Source organism: Danio rerio, chromosome 1 (assembly GCF_049306965.1).
Source record: "Danio rerio strain Tuebingen ecotype United States chromosome 1, GRCz12tu, whole genome shotgun sequence".
NCBI lineage: Eukaryota > Metazoa > Chordata > Actinopteri > Cypriniformes > Danionidae > Danio > Danio rerio.
The window spans coordinates 40,487,277-40,515,082 of NC_133176.1; the positions used below are offsets into that span (position 1 = coordinate 40,487,277).

At 34.2% G+C, this 27,806-nt stretch overlaps 1 protein-coding gene across 1 annotated transcript; it reads left to right on the top strand.

Moving 5' to 3' along the window:
• Positions 1 to 155: 155 nt before the first annotated feature.
• Positions 156 to 27,550, top strand: sparcl1 (SPARC-like 1). The gene is given in 11 exon segments (NM_001130605.1): positions 156 to 234; positions 987 to 1,042; positions 6,316 to 6,378; positions 8,190 to 9,086; positions 13,856 to 13,958; positions 14,266 to 14,387; positions 16,870 to 16,990; positions 20,048 to 20,184; positions 20,375 to 20,523; positions 27,198 to 27,346; positions 27,502 to 27,550. Coding segments are annotated over 10 exon segments (1,824 nt in total). The 5' UTR covers positions 156 to 234; positions 987 to 988; the 3' UTR covers positions 27,531 to 27,550.
• The last annotated feature ends 256 nt before the right edge of the window (positions 27,551 to 27,806 follow it).

The window sequence follows — 27,806 nt, forward strand, 5'->3', positions numbered from 1 at the left end:
AAGGGAAATTTCTATTTAATATCTGAGCGAATTCAAAAGTGTGTTTTGGCATCTCTGTTCGTTTACCCCCCTCCTCCTCCCAGTGAAGCTTCATTTGGTTGTCTCTCTCTGACTGGTCCAGTGCAGATGAAGGGCATCTGATGTACAGTTCTGAGGGTGGAGGCATAAGGAAGCGAGAGGTGCTTTGACTGACTACCTCTCTCTGATTCTTCTATCATCAAACACACAGCTAAAGTAAGTCACAAATTTTCATGTCTAGTTTTTAGGGAATTAACTAAATGCTTCTGCAAAGTAAAAGGTGTTGCAATAAGATGCACATCAAGCGGCAGACAATGAGATTTGAATTTTATATAGTAAATATGCACTGTGCAGGGTGTGTGCCAATTACAATGATGTACATGTTGGCATTTGTTTGCACTTAAAACACTGCTCTGCTTTTTTCTGTTGTATTTTACTTAGTAAATTCTTATCAGAACATTTTTAAACTAAATTGTCATAATTTAATAATAATAATGAAACTTTATTGATTTATTGTCTTCTGGAATGCAGTATCTTGATACCACTGCTCCCTATCCATTGTCCACATCAACTTGGCCTATAATGCACATATTGTCTCTGTGCAGTAGGCAAAAGGCTTGTGTACTTAGTCGACTCTTTTTCCAGTCTAGTAGCTTCTGATGTTTGCTTTGCCCCTCCGGACTTTGAATGTGACTTTTGAGCGGAGCTCATCTCCTGGGCCCTGTTGCCACGACAACTGAGGCGGCTGATTTATGCTGGGATGTCATGGCGGGAGTACGTCCAGCATACAGATGGAGATCTCTGAACCCTGTGTGAGAACGGCCCAGAGGCCACGAGAGCTCGATTCTTAGATAGAAAAGAATAGGCAATGAGAAGATCAAGTTTTTTAGGAAGTTTTAAGACAGGACACGGAATTGTGCTGACACCCATACAAAGTTATTATTGATTTTTTTTCTTCTCCTGTCTAGAAATGAAGAAAGAGGTGTTTCTCTTCTGCTTTTTGGTAACAGCACTGGCTGCATATGTAAGTACAATACCCAAACTTCCGCAACATTTCCATGATCATGCACAATAGAACTGTTTGGAAACAAACAAATACATTTCTAAGAACATATTCCAACCAATACAGGATTTCAGACAGAGAATATTTTCTAGATTCAGTCAAATGTGTGCAGATAAATCAGCAAGAATGTAGTAAATGGTATTGAAATAATTTATTACTAATTTATTACTATTTGTGACCTTAGACACCCGCTTCAAATGCTACAGTATCATGAAAGGGCATTATCAGTGGATATCAGCTGATAGATATGGGCTAGTAGGGGCCTTCCACATGGTCAATCAGCTGTACTAATAGAGAAGACTCCAGATCCACATCTGTTTTTACAATACTGTGATGGTAGGGCTATTTTTACTAAAAGACAATTAATAAGTAATTTAATCTATAATATAAATTATTATTGTGGTTAATCAGCTACACACCAAAAGAAGACTCCAGATCTGTTTTTATATTACTGTGACGACTGGGTTTAGGAATGGGATAGGGGTAAACGTTAATAAAATACAATTAATAGGAAATTTAATAAAAAATATATAAACAATTTTGTGGTAAATAAGCTATATTAATAGAGAAGACTCCAGATTCAGATCTGTTTTTACATTACTGTGATGGCTTGGTTTAGGATTGGGGTAGGGGTAGATTTTAATAAAATACAATTAATGGGACATTTGATCAATAATGCTAATTACTTTTGGCCACAGTTGTATATGGTCGATAGCTGGATGATAACAGCCTTCTGAGCCTACTAGTAGGCGCAGAAGCCCCCTACTGCCCTATATCCAATAGCTGATAACCACTTATAACTGCCATTTAATCGAGTGATAACATTGCAATTGGCTGCCCTACCTAGACCACATAACCAGTCATGAGTGTCATTTTTTATAAGAATAAACAAATTTCTAGGGATGTACAGTGGGTTATGATTGGCCAATGTTTGTCTGAAATACAACCATTTGAGTTTCTAGAATCTGGGGTTTAAAGGAACCTTAATATTGAGAAAAATCCCCTTTAAAGTTTAACCAACTTTCATAAGTGTCGTTTTTTATATAAGAACAAATAAACTTCTATTGATTTTTGGTTATGATAGGACAATATTTTTCAGAGACACAACTATTTGGTGGTTGAGTGAAATTTCCCTTTAAAGTTGAACAAATTGGGTTTTAATAAGCAAACTACTAATCAAAGTTTTCAAATATTTACAGTACACTGGGAAAAAAAAACTGGCAAACTTAATTTTTTTAAGCTGAATCAAATTAACCTAATCAGTCCATTGAACTTATATTATGTTAAACTGACTTGAAACAGCTTGCTTAACTTATAAAGTTAAGTTAGAACAACTTAGTTTAATAAGTTACAAGTTACAACAACTTAGTTTAATAAGTTACAATGACCTAAAAACATATGCTGTCAGGATTAATTGATTATATAATTTTTCACAGCGTAGGAAATGTACAATATCTCAGAAATATTCTCAGAAATACAACTATTTAAAAATCTGAAATCTGGGGGTTAAAAGAAATGTAAATACTAAGAAAAAAAACTTTAAAGTTGAATAAATGGAGTTTTAGGCATATTTCTTATCAAGAGTTTTAAAATATTTACAGTAGGAAATTTACAATATCTTCTTGGAACATGAAATTTGCTTAATAATTAATAGTTTTTGAAATAAAATAAAAAAAAATAAAAATAAAGTTGACCCATACAATGTATTTTAGCTTTTACTCAAAGCTACTACACCTGTTAAACTTAAGACTTATTTTTCTGGCCTAATACAGAATTGAGATGCATACATATAACTAAATTACCCAAACATATAACAGAACCTTTATTATCTTGAGAAGTAAGAATGTATTCCAAGTTTAAAAAAACAAGTATGCACACAGGGAAGTCGAGCTTTTAGAAATCAAATGTGTGCAGATAAATCAGCTAGAATGCTGTAAATGGTATTGAAATTTGATTTGATATTTGTGACCCTAGACCACATAACCAGCCATACAGTAAGTGTTGTTTTTTATAAGAATAAATACATTTCTATTGATGTATGGTGGGTTATGATAGGACAATATTTGTCAGAGATACAATTATTTTAAAATCTGGAATCCGGGGTTCAAAGAAATCTAAATACTAAGAAAAATCCCCTTTAAAGTTGAAAAAATTTAGTTTTATAAGCATATTACTAATCAAAGTTTTAAAGTATTTACAGTACACTGAAAAATATCCTGCTGATCCAAATTTTTAAGCAGAATCAAATGAACCTCCATTGAGCTTATATTATGTTAAACTGACTTAAAACAGCTTGCGTTTAAAAAGTTGCAATGACCTATAAACATATGCTGTCAAGATTTATTGATCATATACTTTTTTACAGTGTAGGAAATTTACAATATCCTCATGGAATATTTGTCAGAGTTTTAAACAATATTTATTATTAGGAAATTGACCATTACACTGTATTTTGAGCTATTATGCAAAGCTATTACACCTTTAACTTAAGACCAGGAGTAGTCCAGGATCACATTTTATATTGAGGTAGACTTGTTTCTTTATTATTCAATCAAATCATATTAAATCAATCAATCATATTTAGTTTTAGGGAAAAAAAACTAAATACATAGTGATAAAAAAAAAAAATGTTATTATACAGTTTGAGTTAACTTACCTCGAGAAAGGCTCACCATTGTTCGCACTTGTCACTGAAGTGAGTCCATTCCAATCGTGCAAAAACATAATGGGCATGGCCAAACTGTGACCTTAATCAAGATTGACCAATATAATATAGTCTTTCATCGCAGAGGGAAGAGACCACCCACTGAGCTGCAAAGTTTTCAACTCGCAAAACTTGCAAAACTCGCAAGAAAAGATTTTAGATCTTTATATATATATATATATATATATATATATATATATATATATATATATATATATATATATATATATATATATATATATATATATATATATATTTATATATATATATTATTTAATATATATAAAAATAAATAAATATATATTATTTATTTATTTTTTTATTACAATGTGCCTTATTTTGGTCAAAAACCTCATGTTTGTTTGAATAATAAAAACACAAAATTAACCCTGGCATACATGGGTTTAAAACTTTTCAACCCGCAAGCAAATCATTTCAACTCCCAAGCAAAGATTCTAGATGTGCAATAAATGACAGCAGATCAGAGTGCAAAATGAATGAGTACGTATGTAAATTTGTGGTAACTGCATAATAGGACAATGATTTATTTTTTGCAATCCAAAATATTTTATTATCATTAACATAAGTATTTTAATTAAACTTTTTTTATTTGCAATCTTTTAGTTTTTAATCACCATGTACTTAGTTTTTCTCTAAAACTAAATGTTTGATTGAATAATAAAGAAACAAATCTAACTCCATAATTGTCTGGCCTCAGGGAGCACTGGCTGCATATATAACTAAAATACCCAAACATACAACAGCATTTTTATGATCTTATGTCAAACCTGGAAACAAACACCAACCGAAAAACATCTCTGAGAATTGAGAATGTATTCCAAGTTCGAAAAAGCAAGTATGCACACTGGGAAGTCGAGCTTTTGGAGAGTCAATCAAATGTGTGCAGATAAATCAGCAAGAACATTGTAAGCTGTAATGAAATCTGATGTAATATACGACCAGCTGGGTCAACAGAGAGGGGTTTGACACAGCTAATCACAAACATGGCTATATATTATTCCATTTCACTACTCTTGGGATTGGAGAGGGAGTAGACTAACTCTTAAATGCAGTTCTGCCGGGCAGTAAATCAATCCCACAGTCCCATGGCTGGTGATAGGATAATTGCGCAGCTTTAGAATGACAAAACGCCTCACTTAAATCATAGACATGTTTTTCAGCTCGGCAAGGAGAATGGACTCTCAACATTAGTTGCTTATCTTTATGTAAAAGACAATACTTCACTGGCACAAAATCTGCTTTTTTCTAGGAAATTGCAGCATGACGAGAGCGGTTAGCCATAGAGAATCTGAAACAAAGCAGTTGGAATGAAATTACATGAAAAGCAGTGTAATTGAATGTTGTAACTATCAGTTGTGGAGCTGGAACACAACTGTTGTCTGGTCAGTTTATCCTTTTAAGTGAAAGTTGGTTTGTGAATACAGAGTGAATACACTTGAGACATCTATGCAAACTCTTTTGAAAATAATTTACATATTGTGCATAAAATTTCAATATGTTGTTGTATTATGTATATCTCTGCACTTTTAGTGTATAGCTATTCAGAATTGATCCAATTATGAAAACATTTTCTAGCTTTGCTTGAATATTTAACAGTGGTGGAAAGAGTACTTTAGTCACATTTAATTAAAAGTACCATTACTTATCCCAAAATGTAATGTAAGTAGATTAAAAGTATCTGTTGTAAATATTATTCAAAGTATGAGTAAAAGTAGCCCTTTTAAAAGTACTCAAGATTAGTGAGTAGTGAGCATTAGGCTGTGAAACGATGATGCCTTTATATGCAATTTGTGAGTGTGTATTTGAAAACGTAACATTCTGTCGTGCATTAAGTTATTGTTTAAGGCCATTTCGGTCATCATACAGCAGGCATCCATCTTCTCATCAGTAACATGCAGTCTAAACAGTCGCTCTGTCATTGCGTGTAACAGTGTGGTGTCTTTTGTCTTAAGTTTGTTCTGTTTCATGCAATTTTTCTGTATAATTTCATTGGACAGGAATGGCATGACTGATTGTTCTATTTTAACCAATCCCCATAGACAAGAAAAAAAAAAGAAGTAGTGACTGCTGCTTGAAGCAAAATAGTGTAGTAAAAGTGCAGAGACAGCACTAAAAATGTACTCTAGTGATAGTAAAAGTTGATGGTCCATTTGTTGAATTTAAGGCACATTGCATCTACATGCCAACTAATTCTCATTTGATAATGAGTAGACTTTTAGGTTGGGGTTAGGGTTAGTGTAAGTTGACATGTACTTGCAAAGTTTCTTATAGTCGGTTAAATGTCTGTTAAAGAAGCAATATCAACAGATATTAAGCAGATATTCAACTAATACTTAAATAGACCATCAAAATAAAGTGTTATCCATTTTTAAAACTACTTAGTAAAGTACAATTCCAGGTAAAATTTACTCAGGTACAATAATCTGAGTATTTGTAATTTGTTACTCCCCACCACTGATATTTAATAACTACAACAACAAGACTAAGTTGCCTTTCTACCTTTTTCAAGGTACAAAGTAAGCCTCATGGAAAGAAACAGCACATCAAGCACATTGCGACTCCAAAAGAGCAGGTAATTTTTAAAAGACAGAATTTACCCCTCATGTGAAATGTCAAATATTTTCCAAATATTTACCAAGTGATTTTCTATTATTTCTATTTCTTCTTATAGAAAAAGTTGTATTTTCTTTAGATTCCCTGGAATAAAAGTAGTTTTCTTTGTTTATATAATATAGAGTATATTATATTAATCAATTATTTTATATTCATGTTTATTCATTCTTTTTTTTATTTATGTATTCTTTTTCATAGACTATTTAGCTACATTATTGCTCTCGTTTAAGACTCTTTTGAGTGTTATTTGAATCATTTATTAAATAAATTAATATAAAATTCACAAAGAAACATAAAATTGACTACCTTTGAGTCATTGAATTATTCACTTCACAAATTCACTCAAAACTAATCCAATCAGAAAATAACTAATCTTTCTTTTTATATATATATATATATATATATATATATATATATATATATATATATATATATATATATATATATATATATATATATATATATATATAAATTAACTATACATTTTCCTCCCTAAAGGGGTGATCCAGAGTATATTTTATTGCTTGGCTGTGTTTATAAGATGCAAAGCAATGTGTGCTCATGCTTCTTTTGTGAAAAATCTCATTATTTCTTCAGATATTTTACTTTGATTACTGCTACTCAGCTAACATAAAACGACTGTCATATTTCATAGTTTCTCCAAAAAGCCCACCCTCAAGAGGTTCCGATTGATCAGCTAACATAATGTGCTGTGATTCGCAGATTGGTTCAACGTCACCAGGAAAAGCGTCATGCCCCTAGAAGCATGCACTTAGCTTCTGCTCTAAATACTGTCAGTCAGTGTAAATGTTAGTCATATCAGTTTGTCCCTGAATCAGACAAAAAATGACACAGAGGACACAGCTGAACCTCACACCTGCTCTCCAAAATAAAATCTGAGAAGTGTCTTTCATATATATATTCAGAATAAGTATGTGTAAGTAATATAAAACGTTCACATATCTTTTGTGAGTTTTTTATTTGAGATGTAGAACGCAGGGAAAGCAGCTGCATAGAGTGACACTGCAGCGCTGGTGAAGATTGTGGGTGTTTACAGGGGTTTGACTGATAAATAGGATTTTGTAGCTAAATTGTTAGCGGTGCCAAACAGCATTTCCATTGTTTACATGCTTGGTTAGTCCTCGCTCAACATTATGTTAACGCTAGACATTATGCATGTAATAGATCAATTTTAACAAATAAAAATGCTTACAGGTTGTTGCTCACAATCCTCAGCTTTTTTATTATGGTTTGAGCTGCTCCTTCTTTGAAGCAAATAGCCAAATCCAGCACTGAACTGAGAGATTCTGGAAGCTGTCCTTTGTTAAAAGCTACAGTAGCTATATACATTTTTATAATCCTCCGGAACATAATTAAAATTAAACTGCATGCACTTCTCTCTTTGTCTCGTGTCCTTTAAAAACCTAAATACAGAAACAGAAGAAGCTCTGTGGAAATAGTGTTTGGACGACATTTTAGCTTTCTCTGCTATAACATTACAGTGCCTCTGGCCACGCCCCTCCACTGCGCGTGGTAAATGCACGTAACCAGAAGCGTTTGTGATCTCATTAACTTTGCATTGAACTTTGAGCGTCTTACATTAAGAGATGTTGTTTATGTTCACACAGCTACATTATACATCAACTAAAGTTTAAAATATGATATCGTAGTGGACCACCCCTTTAAAACTGCATATCTGTTATATGCTGGGCTGTTGTGCAGAATAAAAACTGCAATAAATGATATAATTTTTACAATGTTGTTTGTAAGTCAGAGTCAGTGAAGCTTCATGGCAGTATGGATGGAGTCCTGCCCACGTTTCTGCCTTTTGAGTCCAGCACTCAGGATGAAGACACGAGCGAGGAGACTGAGAGCCGTGTGGAGATGAAGCAAGCAGAGGCAGAAGAGCCTGAAGGTTCAGATGGAGGTGAAAAGAAGGAACCTTTACTCCTGAGTGATGAGGCATTGACTCAGCTCCTCCAGGAACCCGTGGAGGAGAATGAAGATGAGCATTCTGAGAGTCTGGAAAAAGACGAAGTGAAGGACAAGGTGGAGCAGTCAACAGAAGATGGAGAATCCAAAACTGAGACTGAAAACAAGGCTGAGAGCAAGGAAGAGGATTCAAACGACACGGACAGCAGTACTGAGTCGGAGATACCAATGGATTTGGACTACACAACTGACAGAGATGCTTCTCACCCACTACCAATCAAACTGGATGAGGCTAAAGTTTCAACCACTATGGAGAAGGACACGGTTGAAGATGTAATCCCCACAGCCATAACAGACTATGAATCCCAGCAATCCAACAGCGACATTGCAGAGGAACAAGAGGAACCAGAAGACCAAGCTCAAGAGGAGTTGAAAGAACCTGAGAATGACATTGAAAAGGGGAAGAATGATCAGCAGGATGAGAAGAACATCCTTGAACCTGGTATTTCTGAAGGCAAGATGGCTAAAAAGGATAAGAAGAAGAATGAAAGTAAAAGCAATGGAAAGGGAAAAGGCAAAAAACAGCGGAACAGTGAGCTGCTTGAGAAGATGCAGAGTGACCAGGCCGGTGCAATAGAAGACACTGAAGAACTTGCTCAGAAGAAAGACCAAGAAAAAGTGACAGAGGCCACTGAAAATACAGAGTCCAAACCCAGAAAGAAGAATGGCAAATGGGTATGAAATGCATCACACATACCTTTTGACATAATTTCGGTGTACATTTTCTGGATTAAACACAAAGAATGATAACTATAAAAATAACTGAAATTATAACTATAACATTGCTCACACCACTGGTAATTTCTAAGTGCAGGTTTGCTGTCTGCCATTTTTACATAAAAAATAAATAAACAACGGCACAGAAGCAGTTTTTTTTTCATTCTTGTTTTTGTGATTCTCTAAAAAAAACTTTTAGTCAAGAGTTCCTTAAAGTTCCAAGTTTAATTGACTTTTTTGTGAAATTAAAAAGTTCTAAATATGGTTATATAATAAAACACTCAGCTCAGGTAAGTTGCAAATTTCCATGTCTAGTTATTAGGAAATTAATTAAATGCTTCTGCAAAGTAAAAAGTTGTGCTGTAACAAGATCCACATCAAGTGGTTATTATAAGAACCGTTGGTGCAGTAAAGAATCTTTATTTTTAGAAGAGTAAATATCTAAGCACCTTAAATTAATTCAGATTTGATTTGATCAAGATTTGATCCATATTGTTTTTCTGTGCCATTATTATCACTGTGTTGTCCAATACTGTGCTGTTCTAGAATGTTTTTTAGGACTGTAACGTTATGGTTATTGTTAAAGTTATAATACTTAACTATATATATATATATATATATATATATATATATATATATATATATATATATATATATATATATATATATATATATATATATACCACTTGTTTATTTTTTTCCCTAATTTCTGTTTAACAGAGAAAAGCTTTTTTCAACACATTTCTAAACATAATAGTTTTAATAACTCATTTCTAATAACTTATTTATTTTATCTTTGCCATGATGACAGTATATAATATTTTACTAGATGTTTTTCAAGACACTTCTATACAGCTTAAAGTGACATTTAAAGGCTTAACTAGGTTAATTAGGTTAACAAGGTAGGTTAGGGTAATTAGGCAAGGTATTGTATAACAGTGGTTGGTTCTGAAGATTATAGATAAAAAATTTAGCTTAAAAAGGCTAATAGTTTTGTCCCTAAAATGATGTTTAAAAAATTAAAAACTGCTTTTATTCTAGCCGAAATAAAACAAATAAGACTTTCTCCAGAAGAATAAATATTATCAAACATATTTTGAATATTGCTCTGTTAAACATCATTTGGGAAATATTTAAAAACGAAGAAAAAAATTCGAAGGGGGCTAATAATTCTGACTTCAAATATATATATATATATATATATATATATACATGTATATATATATATATATATATATATATATATATATGTATATATATATATATATATATATATATATATATATATATATATATATATATATATATATATATATATATATATATATATATATACATATATATATATATATTGTGGTCTAGAATACAAGTGTGTTAAGGCGCATTGTTGGTGCGTTGCTATTTTGAAGAACTGAAATAGACCGTGCCATTGACCATCTAAAAGCAGGTCTAAAGTCCAGCGCAGAGCACTTTAGTTATGTGCCTATGTGGGTTCAAAAGCTTACACGTTGAGTAATACACACAGGATGTACAGCAACACACAAATATCTTTACATGTGAAAAAATATTTAAAAATTCATTAAAAAAATTCAAGGATTAAAATGTTACAAAAAATATTATTTTCTACATAAATAAAAAATAAAAAACCACTGTCTCAATTCCTCATTTTGGGGGGCTTTTTCAGTTTATTCATCATAATTCGCATTTGTATAAAATGTTATTATAATTAGCAGTGTTGTTTATTATATGCATATTTATATTTGTTTTAATAAAAAAAAATTGTTTAGATTTGTTCACCTGTCGGGTTTTGGAGACGTGTTTGATATAGCTCAGTTTTTTGTCCACTATTCGTTATTATTGTTCATTTATTTATTTGCTGGAAATTAGAACTGAATTTAGAAATAGTTTTGAAACAAATATTTGCACTTAAACAAAATTAAATATGTAAGCTAATGGATGTCTTCAGTGGAGTGCGTACAACACAGTTTCCTTATCCACGAAGGTAAAGGAGTAAAGTAGAGAGTAAAAGTAAAGTAAAGTGAAAGGAGACTTGTTCCATATCCTCACTGCAGATGGTCTGTTTAACTGTTTTCTTGCGCGTGAACCATTCAGTTGTTCCACTTACGCCATGTGGCATGACACAACTGACTTTTAAAGGGAATAGGAGATGAGACTCTGATTAGTTTAATGCACATTATGCTCAAAACACACCCATTAACTCATTAAGAGAATAAGCCCTGCCCCTGTTAGACCATGCACTGGGGTGCAGAGCATATTTCTTCGTACTTAAAATAGCAAAAGTGGATATCATTACACTAAGAAATGTAACTATTATACATTTTATCAATTTAGTGGCTAGTGTAAGTTCAGTCGTACAAAAATGTACGATTTTAAAAAGGAGGTATAGCAACTAACCTCAGCCCCCCTAAACCCAACCATCATTATGGTATGAGCAAATTGTACTAATTTGTACAAATGAGATCGCAAAAATTCATATGAATTAGCTATTTAATCAAAAAGTTACAAATTGCCGGGAGATTGTGTCAAACATTTTTCAGATTTACAAATATACAGCGCCCTCTAGTGGATTTGTTTTCTGAAACGTGCAAGGAAATGTATCCGGAGGAATGTATTTCTGTTTCGAAAAGATGAAGACTGAGGCTGCTAATTCAGTTAATTTACTCATCGTCATGCCATTCAACTGATTAAATAAACAGAAGTAAAATTAAATTTTTTAGTAAACTGACCTTTTAAGTCACTGTTATTAGACTTAGAAACAGTATTCGTTATGACTTGCAACATTTCTTGAATAAAACATTAGACACTGAAAGATTAATGCTCTGTTTAGTATAAAATCTAATTTGCATTATTTTAGCAATTTAATCCTCAGTTTTACAGCTGATTTGCAAGTGCAAGTAACATTTAAAGAGAAGGTTATGCAATGAGAGCTTTAAACTGCTTGTGTTAGTAGGTAGAGAGTCACAGTGATGGTTGTGCAATGAACTCTATCCAACTTTTTAATTTAAAAGAGTGGGTGCAGACCTTTTTTTTCCTGGATTCTGGTGTCAGGCACTCACAGTTTTGGCTCTACAAAACAGACAGTCATGCTGCTTGATGTTGCAAAAGGATAATTGTTTTCATTATAATTCATTATAATGAACTTGTTTGTATAAGAAGCTGTATTTGTACACTGCTGCTTGTTCAAACTGCTTATTTAAAATGAGCTGAAACAATACAATTCTTGAGTTTTATTTGAGACAACTTAATTGTTTTATGTTCAGTCCTCCGGCATAGTTGATCATAGTGTATGAATGTGTATGAGTGTGTGTGGATGTTTCCCAGAGATGGGTTGCGGCTGGAAGGGCATCTGCTACGTAAAAAATGTGCTGGATAAGTTGGCTTAAAACTGTGAAAAACAGTAGAGGAAAGACAAACTTCTGGTCACCTTTTTAACATAATGACAACTTTAAACGATAAGCCTACTGGTCTAGCACAATGCACAACGTGTAAGTGTTAATTGAGAAAACTTACTGTGGACCACATACCACTTGGATATGGATGTCACTTAAAAAACTAAAACTTACATTTAAAAAAAACAAACAAAAAAACTCCAAACATTTCTTTAAATTATTCAGGAAAAAAAACTACCTGTAAATGAAAAAAACATCAACTTTCCATTAAATATAAATCTGGTCTATCTTAATGGCTGTAACAAAATAAGCTGTTTGGTGGAAAAAAAAAAGATGGGCTTTGGGTCGAACTCTGGCCCAAAATTTTGATAAGATGTTGAACAAGGCCAGGGTTACAGCCTGTGCGTGTCTGGCCAGCGCTGGACTTAGATTTAAGGACCATGCAGGGGTTCACTGTGGTTAATGTCCAGAGTGCCCCATTATTGTACCAAATTATACAAGTTCCCAGATATGGTTATATGGGCTGCCATTCTATAGTACCTCAGCAGCTTCACTGCTTTATTGGCTCCTAATAATAATAATAGCATTATTATCAGATGTGCTCCAACATTAGGCACATTCAAATTAAGACTGAAAACACATCTGTTTAGCTGTGCCTTTACTGAATGAGCACTGTGCTGCGTCCGACAGATCGCACTATTATGTTTTTCGTTTTCTTTTTCATTCTTTTATAACCTATTTTAACTCATTTTAATTTGTTTTTATCTGTTTTTAATAATTTTTATTGTCTGCATTTTATATTCCTAAACTTGTCTTTTTTATTCCTGTTTATGTAAAGCACTTTGAATTGCCACTGTGTATGAAATGTGCTATATAAATAAACTTGCCGTGCCTTGCCTTGGCTTATTAGTAATAATATTGATAATAATAATTGTAAATAATTTAAATGTTCAAAAACATTTACCATTTTTAAATAGTACACTTAAGTTTTTACATTTCACACAAATGGAGTGTTCACACAAAAATGAATATAGACAAAATATCCCTCCACTTGTTCAATACCTGGATTTCTTCTAAGGATTTTCTTCTCTTGAATGCTAGTAACCAGGTAGTTGATGCCTATTAACTTTCATAGTATTTTTACACAACTACAGGAGGAGTCAGAAGGTACCATCAGTTTTGGTCACCAAATCCATACAGGCCTGGAACAGCTCAAGGATGAACAAATTCAACTGAAAGCTGTTTTTTTTTCATGGTGAACTGTCCATTTGATTTCCAAATAAAGCTTACTGATGTATCAAGTGTGTCCCGTCACAGACTCGCTTGGTGGGGATGAATCCAGTACAGATTAGGGCCACTATGGATCTTTACCCAGATGTTCGCCTCACCCGTCACTCCAATGGGCAGGGGGTGCCAGCTGGTGAGTGTTGATCCAACTCTGTCTCCATAGCCCCGAACCCATATCAGGAATCTGCTGAGTAGAGCTTTTCTTTAACACAGACTGTTAAACCGACCCGGCTTAAGAAGTCAATGCGAGCTTTAGCCCTTGGTTTATGTTTTATCCAAACCAACAGAGGCAAAGGAATGTTGGTGCGTTTTACAGGATGGTTATATATAACCTTTATTAGATGTCTCCTTGAGAACCTTTTGAAAGCTACAGTGGATGCTTGAATTGAAGATACAGTGTTTGACAAGATATTTGCACATTCTTTCATTGTTTTATCCAGACCCCTGTGAAAATTTCCGCTGCAAAAGAGGGAAAACTTGCAAACTGAACGATGAGAACAAGCCCATCTGTGTGTGTCAGGAGCCGACAGAATGTCCTCCTAATGTAAACGATTTTGAACATGTAAGTATGTTATCTTGTAAATGTTGAGGTGTCTAATCACCTTGGTAAATGGTTCTATTTGACAATTTCTTTCAAAATTAAGAGTGATTGTGATGTGCTTGTGGGTTTTTTGTGTACATTTTGGGAGTTTTTATTGAGAACTTCATTATCATACAAGTTTTGATAAAACTTATTAACTTTTTCCACAACTACAGGAGGCACAAGTTACCATCAGCTTTGATCACCAAAATCTAACAGTATGAAAATAATCGTATAGGTCTGGAAAAACTAGAACATTAATTAATTGTATTGAAAGTCGTTTTTTGTTGTTGTTGTTTGAGTGAACTGTCCCTTTGAATCCCAAATAAATGTATTATTTACAAATAAATGTACAATGTAAAATGTAAATTAATTCAACATGTTATGCTATACAACTTGGTTTATTTCCATAGGTTTAACTAACAAATCACCTTTGAGTTAAAAAGGTTCTATTTGACAATTTTGTCAAAATTAGGTGTAATTTTTTTATTTTATTTGAGTACAGTTTGTATTGAAAACCTCATTATCATAAAAATTTTGATGATACCTATTCACTTTTTCCACAACTACAGGAGGCAAAAGGTACCATCAGTTTTGGTCACCAAAATCTAACAGTATGAAAAGACTCATATAAGTCTGGAACAGCTCGAAGATTAATTAGTTATATTAAAAGTATATATTTTTTTGAGTGAAATGTCTCTTTGATTTCCAAATAAATGTATTATTTAAGGTGAGGCAGTGGCGCAATAGGTAGTGCTGTCGCCTCACAGCAAGAAGGTCGCTGAGTCGCTGGTTCGAACCTCGGCTCTGTTGGCGTTTCTGTGTGAAGTTTGCATGTTCTCCCTGCCTTCGTGTGGGTTTCCTCCGGGTGGTCCGGTTTCCCCCACAGTCCAAAGACATGTGGTACAGGTGAATTGGGTAGGCTAAATTGTCCATAGTGTTTGGGTGTGTGTGTGAATGTGTGGGTGGATGTTTCCCAGAGATGGGTTGCGGCTGGAAGGGCATCCGCTGCGTAAAAACTTGCTGGATTAGTTGGCGGTTCATTCCGCTGTGGTGACCCCGGATTAATAAAGGGACTAAGCTGACAAGAAAATGAATGAATGTGTTATTTATAAATAAATGTAAAATTTATTATGTAAAATAATTCAACATATTATGAGACTTGGTTTATTTCCATATGTTTAAATAACAAATCACCTTGGAGTTATTTATTGTTTTGTTAAAATTAAGTGTGATTGTGATGTCTTTTTGGTTTTTATTTGTGTACATTTTGGAAGTTTGTATTGAGAACTTCATTATCATATACATTTTGCTATAGCAATTCAAAATAAAAAAAAGTTAAAGGTGCTGTATGTAAGTTTTTGACTCTTCTAAAGCATGAAAATACCATAATATATTTGCAGATATTTAAAAAAACATGCTAAGTGAACATTCTTGTTTATCTGAAAAACAATGCTGAAGTCAGATATTCTGCTTTGAAAATGTGTCTTTATTTTTGGTAAACATCTTGCCCGATGCCAGTTTAGCCAATTATATTTCAGCTCCCTGGGTTGCCTTGGTGGAAAATTCATTCAGAAAGGCTCTCAAAGCATGCGTTGATGACCAAAATGCGACCTCCGGTGGACAGTAGCAGACTCCAAAATGAGACGAAGATTCAGAGTTCCACATGAGGTTAATAATTAGCAAATTATATTATTACTGCATGTGTTAACAACATGCTTTGTAACGAGATACGCAGTGATGAACGATTGGGCTGTTTTAACCAGACGAAACACGACAGATGTTTAAATATAGCCATTCAGAAGTACAGAATAGTGCAGTCACTCCCAAAATAGTAAGGTTTATAATCTAATTAATAAATATTAACTCTCTTTAACATTATTAAATGTACATATATCACTCAAATGGGTTTAGTTCTAAAGTTCAATTTCAAATGGTTTATTTTATTTTCAAGATCTAAGATGAACAGATCAGCATCTGCTACTGCTTTCAGTATATGGCAATAAATGTAATGTAAAATGGCATTCAGACTCACATTATTAGCATTTAACACTGAATAAAGCACATGAGGTTTACCTGGAGTAATCATTGTCACAGTTTTCTGTTGTTCACCTGTGAGAAATAGAAGCCTTTTATAATATACCAATTCGAAGTGTTTGTTAGGACAAAACTCCTTTTAATATGGACTATATTCCTTGTATCGGGTGCTGTTTCTTTTATTTAGAACATGGTTTAAATCACTCTCTCCTGTCCTCAATCTAGCAACCTGCGCTTGCCTTTGTTTTGATCCAAAAGTGCAATACCTAGTTCAACCACTGGTTGTCAAACTTAAATACTGCACCTTTATATATTACAATCTCAAAACCTTTCAGAATGCAAATAAAACCTTATACTGTAGATTCAAAGTGGTGAAATACTGATTGAATAAAACATTCTAACAACATTTTTGTTGATTTCATTGTAGGTCTGCGGAACTGACAATAAGACATATGACTCATCTTGTCATCTTTTTGCTACTAAGTGTGGTCTTGAAGGAACCAAATTAGGTCACAGACTTCATCTGGACTACACCGGATCATGCAAATGTAAGAAACATGTCTCAGAAAATTGCATTCATGTTAATATGAACTTATTTTTTTTCAAAATAGCCAGAGGACAAGAATAGTTTTAGCACAACTTGAAAGGTGATGATCCACTTGAAATGTTGACTAGATTATATTAGATTACATTAAACTTTATTGTCATTACACATGTACAAGGCAACAAAATGCAGTCTACAGCAGGTCGCACACCAGAAGCGCCGCTCGGCGCCGCGACACGGTGCATACATGACAGATTAAAGTATCGCACACCAGACGCGCAAATTCGAATGATATTTAACATGAAACTAATCAGATGGCACTCTGTGGCGCGGCTGAAAAATGAACTGCGTCCTGAGCCGTCGCCGGGCGCCGCCGACAGCCGCCGACTTGCGGCGCCGGTGTGTGTATCCTGATAGAAACCTATGTTTAGAATTCTAAAATACATGACGCTGCGTGGGGCTTCGCGGCGCGCCGCCGAGCGGAGCTTCTGGTGTGCGACCTGCTTAAGTCTAACGAGGAGTGCAACAGCAGTGATTGCAGGATATACTGTAGGTATAAGTTATAAAGTGGGATTATAGAAAAGCTATGGTGATATTTACAGATGGATGTACTATGAAAATTATATACAAGTTTTATTAGCTATGAACAGAGATTAACAATAGTTTAATATATGTACAGTTTGCTATTAATAATCAGAGGTATGCAGACAGACATGAACATAATTTCAAATGGATATGTACAGTGGGTATGTACAATTCAAAATAAATTGGTGCAATGTAGTGCGATAAATGTGCAAATATTAAATAGTGCAGTGATTATGGGGAGTATAAGGGGGCAGAGTTTAAAAGGGAGACAGTTCTGGGGGAAAAGCTGTTCCACAGTCTGCTGGTTTGTCTGGGGGAGCCTGAAGTTCCTGTCTGTGAGCAGGGTGAGAAGAGTCCTTAAGAATTCTGCGTGCTCAGCGCAGACAGTGTTTCTTCTGGATGTCCTCAGTGGCTGGAAGTTAGGTCCCTGTAATGTGTCGGGCAGATTTCACCACCCACTGCTGTGCCTTACGCTCATCAACAAAGCAGCTTCCATACCAGACTGTGACGCAGTTGGTCAGGATGCTCTCTATTGCACAGTGGTAGAAGTTCACCAAGACGGCTGAGGACAGCTGGTTCTTCTTAAGTTGCCTTTAGAAGAAGAGGCCATGGTGAGCCTTCTTGACCAGGCTGGAAGTGTTGGTGGTCCAGGACAGGTCCTTTGAGATATGGGTCCCCAGGAACTTTAAGGATGAGACAGGCTCAAAGGCCATCCCATTGATTTGGATGGGATCTTGTGAGCCTGTTCGTCCCTTCCTGAAGTCCACAATGAGCTCCTTGATCTTGGTGGTGTTAAGAAGCAGATTGTTGTCGGTGCACCAAGTATCCAGATGCTGTATCTCCTCCCTTTAGGCAGTCTCATCATTGTTGTTAATTAGACAGTCGTGGGTAAGTAGGGAGTAGAAAAAGGGGCTCAGCACACAGCCCTTTAGCACACCAGTAAATATTGTATTTATCTGGGAACACCAGTGACTATTGAATATATCTGCATTTTCGTTTTGTTTTTGCTTTATGTTTGTATTGAAACAATTAATATTGTTAATATTGTAATTATTTATCGTTTATTATAATAAGATTATTATCAGCAATCAGTTTTATTGACCCTTTGTATTAAAAAAAATGCAGCACATCTGTTTGTGATTCATAAATTAATTATGATTTTTGAATAAAATACTAAATAAATACATTTTAATAAATGCAAAATTCACTGCCCATTCAATCCCAAAGCCCTCCAAGTTTACTTTGGATTTTCATTAAAAAAAAAAAAAAAAAAAAAAAAAAAAAAAAATATATATATATATATATATATATATATATATATATATATATATATATATATATATATATATATATATATTGTCAGGATTGTGGATGGGAAATGGGGAAAAAGGAGCGAGGACTTAAGTGCAGGGAAATGGAGAATTTATTAAATAATAAAAAATAAAATAAAATGCAAAATAAACTACCCTAATGGGGGAAAACATTAACAAAACAAATACATACACAAACAAACTGGACTGGGCAGGCTGGCAAGGATCAGGCTGGAAACACGAAAGGACAAGACTTCAAACAACAACATGTGATGACGAACTGGCACAGGACAGCACAGAACAGGACATGTAAACACGCACCACGTGCTAAACACAACACCAACAGAAGACTGAACGAAAGACACGAGTACACGATGAATGAAAACACTCACCGTGCATTCACACACGCAGCGTGCATGTTTCATCCCAGCACGACCAAAACTGAAACCAACTAGACTGAGACACTGGGAATGAAACACCATGCTGCAGACAGACGACAACACAAACACGAGCACAAGAGCACGAGTGTCCGAGGCACGCAGGGCCTGCGTGGCCACATCAAGCGTAGTGTACAGCACACTCTGCGTACACCCACGATGGCGCACGCGCACACAGAAACACACAATGACAGAAACAGGACGAGACAGAGCTAGTGTCCGAGCTCTGCCACCAAGACAATAATTTACAAGACCATAGTGGCAGAACCCTGACATATATATAATCATTAATAATCATTAATAAAGTATTCTGGCGTACATTCACTTTTAGGAACCTATATAATAACAATTACTGACTATTTTGATGGTCCCTATTGCACATTTTGTTGACTAAAAATTGCATTGCAACTACATGCCAATTACTTCTCATTTGAGTATTAGTCGACTGTCTACTTAATATCTGTTGATACTGCTTCTTCAATAGACATTTAACTGACTACAAGAAACTTTGCGAGTACATGTCAACCTACACTAACACTAACCCCAACTTAACAGTCTACTTGTAATCTTTTGAGAATTAGTTGGCTTGTAGGTGCAATGTATCATAAATTCATCAAAATCCTTTTATGGGACTGACTTTCAAAATAAAGTGATACCATAATTACTACTTTTCTGATTTTGTCTATTTTGATTTCCCCCTCTGTCTGTTTTGTGTATTTTGTCTGGCAGTTATTGCTCCATGTGTGGAGTCAGAGCTGGTGCAGTTCCCACTGCGAATGCGGGACTGGCTGAAGAACGTGCTTCTGCAGTTATATGAGCATGACTCCATGTCTCCTGGCTTTCTCACAGCTAAACAGAGAATCAGGGTACGCCTGGACAGGCAGTTTTTCATGTAGATATCACATGTCTCCCAAACAAGCAAATGACAGATTTAAGACAAGAGATTAACCAGAAATTTAATTCAGCTCTGCAACTTTTGACTGTAAAATATACAGTTTTGATAGCTCCACCATCGAATATAAATTATTTATAAATGATGAATCCTCTGCGCAACAGGTTCAGAAGATCTATGAGAGCGAGAGACGTCTTCATGCAGGAGATCACCCTGTTGAAATTCTGCAGCAGGACTTTGAGAAGAACTACAATATGTACATCTATCCAGTGCACTGGCAGTTTGCACAGATGGACCAGCATCCTTCAGACAGGTATGGATTTGCAAGCCAGAGATACTTAAAGAAATGGCAGGTGGTTTGTGTGAATAGATAAAAAAAGTTAATAATTAATTCAACTCAACATAACTTTGGAAAATTATGAAAATGTGCTGATTATGTAACATAATCAAATCTTTTTTTTTAAAGGTTTCCTACAATATGTTTACATCCATCCAAGTTTAACAAAAAAAATAATAACTATTTTCTTATAATATAAATTGCAGTATTACATCTATTTATAAATGTGGCAATGCACAAAACGGGTGGAAATGTGCATATGCCAATTCTCACACACAAGTTGTCGTCTATAAAAAAAACCCTAAATTGACAGGAGAATGTGCACAGGTTTAAATAAAGTCATTTTAAATAATAACTTGCGCCATAATCATTAATAAATCTATTTAAAAAGTATTCTGGTGTACGTTAACTTTAAGGAAAGTCTGTACACACTCAGAAATTAAGGGACAAAAGCTGTCACTGGGGTGGTATATTTTTAAAAAGTAACACTTTTGAAATCTGTAGGGTTTACATTTGAACATTAAAGGTACTACACTCTCAGAGAAAATGGTACAATGTTGTACAAAAGAAGGTACAAACCCTTGTCACTGGGGCAGTACCTTTTCATGGAACAGTATTTGTACCTTAAGACAAAGAAACAAATTTGTATCATTGCCGTTTGTACCTTTAAGGACATGATTTGTTCCATGGGAAACCAAAATGTACCTTTGGTTTTTAAAACCTGCAGATCCAATATTGTACCTTCATCAAAGGTATAACTTTGATCCATGAATGTACCACTACAAGTGGGGACAAAACACTTTGTACCTTAACAGTGTCAAATTCTCTTTTAAGAACTATTTAAAGACACTTTGCTATATCCAAAATGCAATAATTTATTTTCAGTAAATATAAAACATCAAATACATTTTTAAACAATATTTTTTAAAAAAAATTGTGAAAATGCACCTTTTCTATTTACAATAAAGGATAAAAATACTTCAACATAAATCAAAAGATCTATTTCTTTTGTCCCATGTACAATACAAAACTTTTTTTTTTCTCCAATTTTCACACAATACCTTTGTAATCACTTAAAGGTTTAATTTAATTTACTTAATTTTAAAAAAAGAAATAGAATTATGCAAAAGTACTATAAGGAGATGCATAATATTTGATTATTTTTTAATACTAAAATGTCTGCATGAACACTTTGCATATGCTGGACTTTTATCAGTTCACATAAATGGAAAGCAAATGCCAAAAGATGCATGCTCTAAGAGGGTTGTGCTTATTCTCATAATAAGTTATGGGTGTGTTTTGAAAATAAACTAATCAGAGTCTCATATCCCATTCCCTTTAAGAATCAGTTACGTCGTGCCTTGGCGCATTTCCTATTTACATGGCGGACTTTGTAAGTTGAAAAACTGAATGCTTCACTAGCGAGAAAACAGTTAAACAGACCATATGCAGCACAAGGACAAAGAATGAGCCTCCTCCAAGTGGCCTTTACTTTCACTTTCTCTTTTTCTCTTTCATGAATAAGGAAACAGTGTTTTATGCACAGAAATCCAGTTGCCTATATTGTTTGTTAAGCACAAAGATTTATTTCAAACCTTTTTCTAAATTTAGTTCTAATTTCCAGCAAACAAATAAATGAACAATAATAACAAAGTGTGGTCAAAAAACTATTTAGTTATATCCAAATACTATGCCCCATATGGTCCAAAACCTAATAGGTGGACAACTCTAAACTTGTTTTTAATAAAACAAATACAAATATGCATAAAATAAATAATAATAATAATAATAATAATAATAACATTATAAAAAAGCAAGTTGTCATGAATAAACTGAAAAAAAAGTGCCCTAAGATGACACAGTGTTTTTTATACTTATGTAGAAAGTAATAGATTTTGTAATATTGTATTGCTTTAATTAGATAAAATTAAGATATTCGTATATTGCGAGGCGCATAACTAACGCATTCTGCAATTGACTTTTAGTCTATTTTAGTCCCTTAAAATAACAACGTGCCAAAACTGCCCCTTAACACACCTCCTTTCTTGACCATAACACCATGAGTCCACAATGTGGCACAAATGGATTTGCTATTTAAACAACGTGGCAGAAAATGGGAAAACTGAGGTTGCATGGTCTGAAAATTGCAACACGTAGGGGCAAACAGGTCTTGCGTCGGGTATATGATAGGACCCTAAGAGCCTAATCCTAATTTAAGAGTCTGCTGTTCTCTGATTGGTCAGAAACAAGTGTCGGATACAAAACAACATTTATTTTATATGAACTTATTCTCTGTAGACATCCTCGGCACATGTGGTCATTGGTTTGACCATATCAATGAGCCCTAATAGTATGATAGTGCTTGCTCTGTGTATTTCTTCAACAGCAGATAAAACAGCAATATGCCGACTTGTTTATTTGTTGTAGGTTGATGCAGAAAGTAAAATGTAAAAGTGTAATTAATCGATTTTATAATTATCCGTTTACTGCACTGTTTAAAGAAAATCCTTAAATTAACTTAACATTAAGATTGCATGTTTTGTGATTCACAGGAGTTTTCTTTGGTTAACAGTTTTGAGTGGCATTTTAAGACCTTGATCTCTTCTTTGTTAAATTTTGTTGTAAAACGTTTTTTATAAACATTTTTAATAGTTTAAAACAATATATTGTATAATTTTATTGCAACAAGTTTGTACAATAACAATGAATGCGCTGGAAGTTTAATACCATGTTTTTAAACAACAATTTACAAGACCAGCTCAGACTATATATCACTTCATATCAAACTCAATAGAAATCACTTTGTTAAACTTTTAAACTTCAAATGTCAATGAGATCAAAGTTCCATAATGTAATTCGAAAGCATAAATCAATTTTGAACACACACACAAATAACAAAAACTGTTAATAAACAATTTATTTTAAAGTTACAGTTTAAAGTTAAAGTTGTAATGTAAATGGGTATTTCAAAGGGTAATTTACAAAAAAAAAGGTCTACAAAAAAAGTTTGTACAGTATATCATATAGCAAATCAGAAAATTCAACAAAAAAGTCACTTAATATTTATTTTTATCTAAATCTCCTTTTAACTTTAAGAGCCAAACAATTGATTAAATTGCTAATAAAAATATCTGCATCAGGACTATTGCAACTTGCTTAGTCAATCAAATCAGCTCATGTAATACAGGGAAATGCCTACCCTAACAGTATGTGCACTTGTGAATGATCCAACGGCAGTTCGTGGGCAAGACGTCTGAGGCCAAAACTATTCTGACTCTGACTTACTCATACAGGACGTTCAGTAATATTTTTAGCTAATGTGAGGATGTGGTTGAGGGACATTTACAGAAAAAGAGAGACTCTGTGCCAGTATCCTCCACAGAGTCAGTGGTCAGCCTTTGAGACAGCAGTGTGGGGGGAAATCCGCCTACAGACAACTTACTTATAGGTATTCCTATGCATTCAACTGGAATATGAGAAAATTACAAACTGACATTTAAGATTCCAGTCTTGGTTTGTGATTTCAGATGGAGTGGACTTGAGGTATGCATGTTATAATATTTAAGTTTTACAGCATGGCTAGCTGTTTATATGTAGGTGTTACTGTAGTACATAACATTTTCTGTACGATTTTGACTGATGCTGAAACTTACAATTGAGACATAACCTACTGTACTGAAATTAATAAACTGCAATAAACATTATTGTGTGTTTACAGCTAAACAAAACTTCAGCTTATTTACTTTTTATGATGAAGGACAGTATTTGCATTGATGCACTTTCATTATTTGATCAATAAATGATTTAGATTGCTTAATTCAACCATTAAACCAAAACATTGCACAGTAATTGCACTGTGAAAATGTCTCTTATTAAAGGTAAAGGGATTGTTCACCTAAAAATTAAAGTTGACTTATTGTTTACTCATCCTCAAGTTTTTTGAAGACTCAAAAAATAGTTTGAAGAAAGCTGAATAACATGTTGTCATTGAATTGCATGGTAGGGAAAACAAAAACTGTGGAAATTAATGGTTACAGATTCAGGATTCTTCAAATATCTTTTTTTTCCTCAAAAAAGAAAGAAAATCAAACAGTTTTGGAACAAATGAAGAGTGAGTGAAGGATGACAGAATGTTGTGGGTTAACTATCACTTTAACCATGGTTTTATCTCAGTAAGTGTAGTATTTTTTTTTATAATTCAAGTATTATTTTGGGATTTACAGTGAACACAGTTTACATTTATAAAAGTCATAGAACAGTGCATAAATATGCAAATTAGCACACATTATTAAATTTTTGCTTATATATTTATGCGTAAAAGTTAGGACACCCTAATTGCAGTGGTCCCTAACCTTTTTATTACCATGGACTGGTCAACGAGTTACAATTTTACGGTGGCCCGATAGGTAGGGGTGTGCACATAAATTGCTAGGCGTTCTCTCAGAGGATGACAAGCTGACAAAATTGCTGCAACTCTAATGCAAAGTTTTCATTTTGAAAAAAATTAAAAAGCACAGCCTTGTTTGTCTGAGATAATTAGTCTACCAAAATGGGTAGGCTATATACAAAATATTAAAGGTGCAGTAGGTGATCTGCCAAAAAGCTAACAGGTTAGCATATTATCTTTGGATGGCAGGGAAGGGACTGTTTCAAAGCCACGCCTCCTAAAGTCACGAACACGTGCGCCGCAACATGGCAGCAGACAACCCACTAGTTCATGTCATTCGCCAGTTAGAAATGTACATAGTGCTTGGCCGGCGGCATGCAGGAAATACACTTATTACTAAGCCACACTTACATGCTATTTCAGAGCGAATTTTCAGAGTAGCATGGTAAACAATATAGAGAGGCCGTCATTGTTCAAAAATCAACCAAAAAAACTGCACCTCAGTAAAGCAGGCTAGGTGGAACAGCACTATTTACTGATGTTTTATTGTTAAACTAAATAAAAATCTACATTATAGATGCTGTAAGAGGACCTTATGAAACTGAAAATAGTCACATTAATCTTTAACCAGAAGATTTCAGTTTCTGAACAACACTTCTGTGCATATATTCCATTCATAACAACATTATCTACAGTACATCCGCTTTGGGGGACTAAAATAGTTTTAAAACAGAACATTATGGGTCCAAAAGAAATACCTCAGCCATGTGTCATCCTTCTTCCAGCGTGCAAAAATAACCCCAGTATTTATTGAGGATTTTGAAAAGTTTCAATTCAGCATTTGATTTTATCGCGTCTGTGAATGTCTCGTGTGCATGGAGGCGTGCAAGCGCTAATGGCGGATATGCGTGAACAGAAATGCGCAGAATCCCAAATCTACGATTGTTAATAGACAATTTGGTCTACTTATCGGAATTATGGAAGATATTGGCCGGACAATATTAAATTGGAATAACATTTTTTTTGTTTTATGCCTTACTCAGAATATAAAAATACATATAAATACATTCAGATCATTTACTGTAATTATTACTATTGGTCTTTGAAGAGAGTTTCAACCAGCACAACAAAAATGTTTCTGAAGACAATCACCTACTGCACTTTTAAGTTGATCAGTCAGTTCTTGTCATGTGACTCGAGGTGTGCTTTCTGAGCATGTTTTGAAATTAATGTGGCTGGAAAGTGCATGCCTCTATTGGAAATAACAAATTTTGTGCGCTGAAAAGATGCAGTACATGAATGGCCGCCGTCATTTGTGATCTCCAGCAGTTGATCTTCTTCTTGCACAGACATTCTGAATTCACCTGATTTGTCGAGGAACGGGTTGCGGGTCCATTCCTTTGCAGTTTGTGGGTCCTTCACTAGGCCTGTTGCCCTTCGCAAAGAGTTCCTGAGGCATCTGTTTCTTTGTCTACTAATTTTGCTGGCTTGTGGGTTAAATTTTGGTGCTGAAGTGACCAAAATGTAACTAAGAGAAAACGATTTTTCAAACTCAGATAATAAATAAAACCGAAATAATTAATGATTTCTTGTGCAGCCCGGTACCAATTGTTCCACGGACTGGTACCGGTCCACAGCACATGTGTTACATACAAGGACAGAAAAAAAAAAACTATGTGGTCCTTGGCAGATCTTACATTTTTAAGATAAAACCTCAGTTCAGATCTAAATAACATGATTATTTTTTCTTTTTCAGCTTCAGCTCTGTTGAAGATTTGCTGGTGTATAATTTGCTTGGTATAATTGTCTTCTTGCATGACCCAATTTTGGCTTAGGTACAGCTACTGGATGGGCATTGTGTCAGCACACATACACCAGAAGGCTCCAGACTAACAAACTGCTAAAAGTGCTGCTGATGATCAATTAAGGCATTTTATTAGCAGTACCTGACTTATTTTTGTTAAAGCTTTATGTTGTTGTTCATCTCAGGTTTTATTTCCCAATTTTAAGACCTACAATAAACCAGATAATTTTGTTTATGTCCTGGTATGGAAGGTTTAGTTCTCAATGCTTGTCTTGTTGGTTTTAATGCTGGTCTTGGTGGTTTGGAGGCAAGCAAGACCAGCATCAAAGCATACCTTTCCATGCATTTTTTTCAGCAGGGATATAACCACACTTTACATAAAGTATAGTCAAAAGATCATCAGAAAATGAAGTAGTTGTTTTCTTAATTCAGCAGCGTATATTCATTATACTGTTGCAGGTTTTTGACTCACTCTGAGCTGGCTCCGCTGCGCGTTCCTCTAGTTCCCATGGAGCATTGCACCTCAGTCTTCTTTCAAATGTGTGATGCCGACAAGGACAAACTGGTCTCCTTCAAAGAGTGGTGCAGCTGCTTTGGCATTAAGGAAGGTACGAGTATTTTGGAGGCCTCGTCTTAAACAGCTCAAAGAGTTTTTAATTTATTATTCATTCCTTTTAAATGCATTATTTATGCTCACTTTTTTATATATCAAAAAACAAGCCAGGTTGTTTTTTTAACTTTCTCCATCTTTTCATTCCTACAGAGGATATGAATACCAATCTGCTGTTCTGAGCTCTGATCAACGGGAGCAAAAATAAGGTTTTTCTGATGGAAATATATTGCAGGTAGTAATTGGAGGTCTGTTTGGTGAAATGGTGCTGTTTTGTTTTTTCTTTTTTGTGTTATGATCATGATTGACAAGAATGTCTAGAGTATTTTCTGTTTTAATGCATTTTGTGTGGCATTAGTTGTTAAAAAAACAAACAATAGTTAATAATATTGTAGTTTTGAACAAAAAATGAACAAAAATGTTTAGTTTTAGAATGATTTCTAGTATTTTTGTATGTA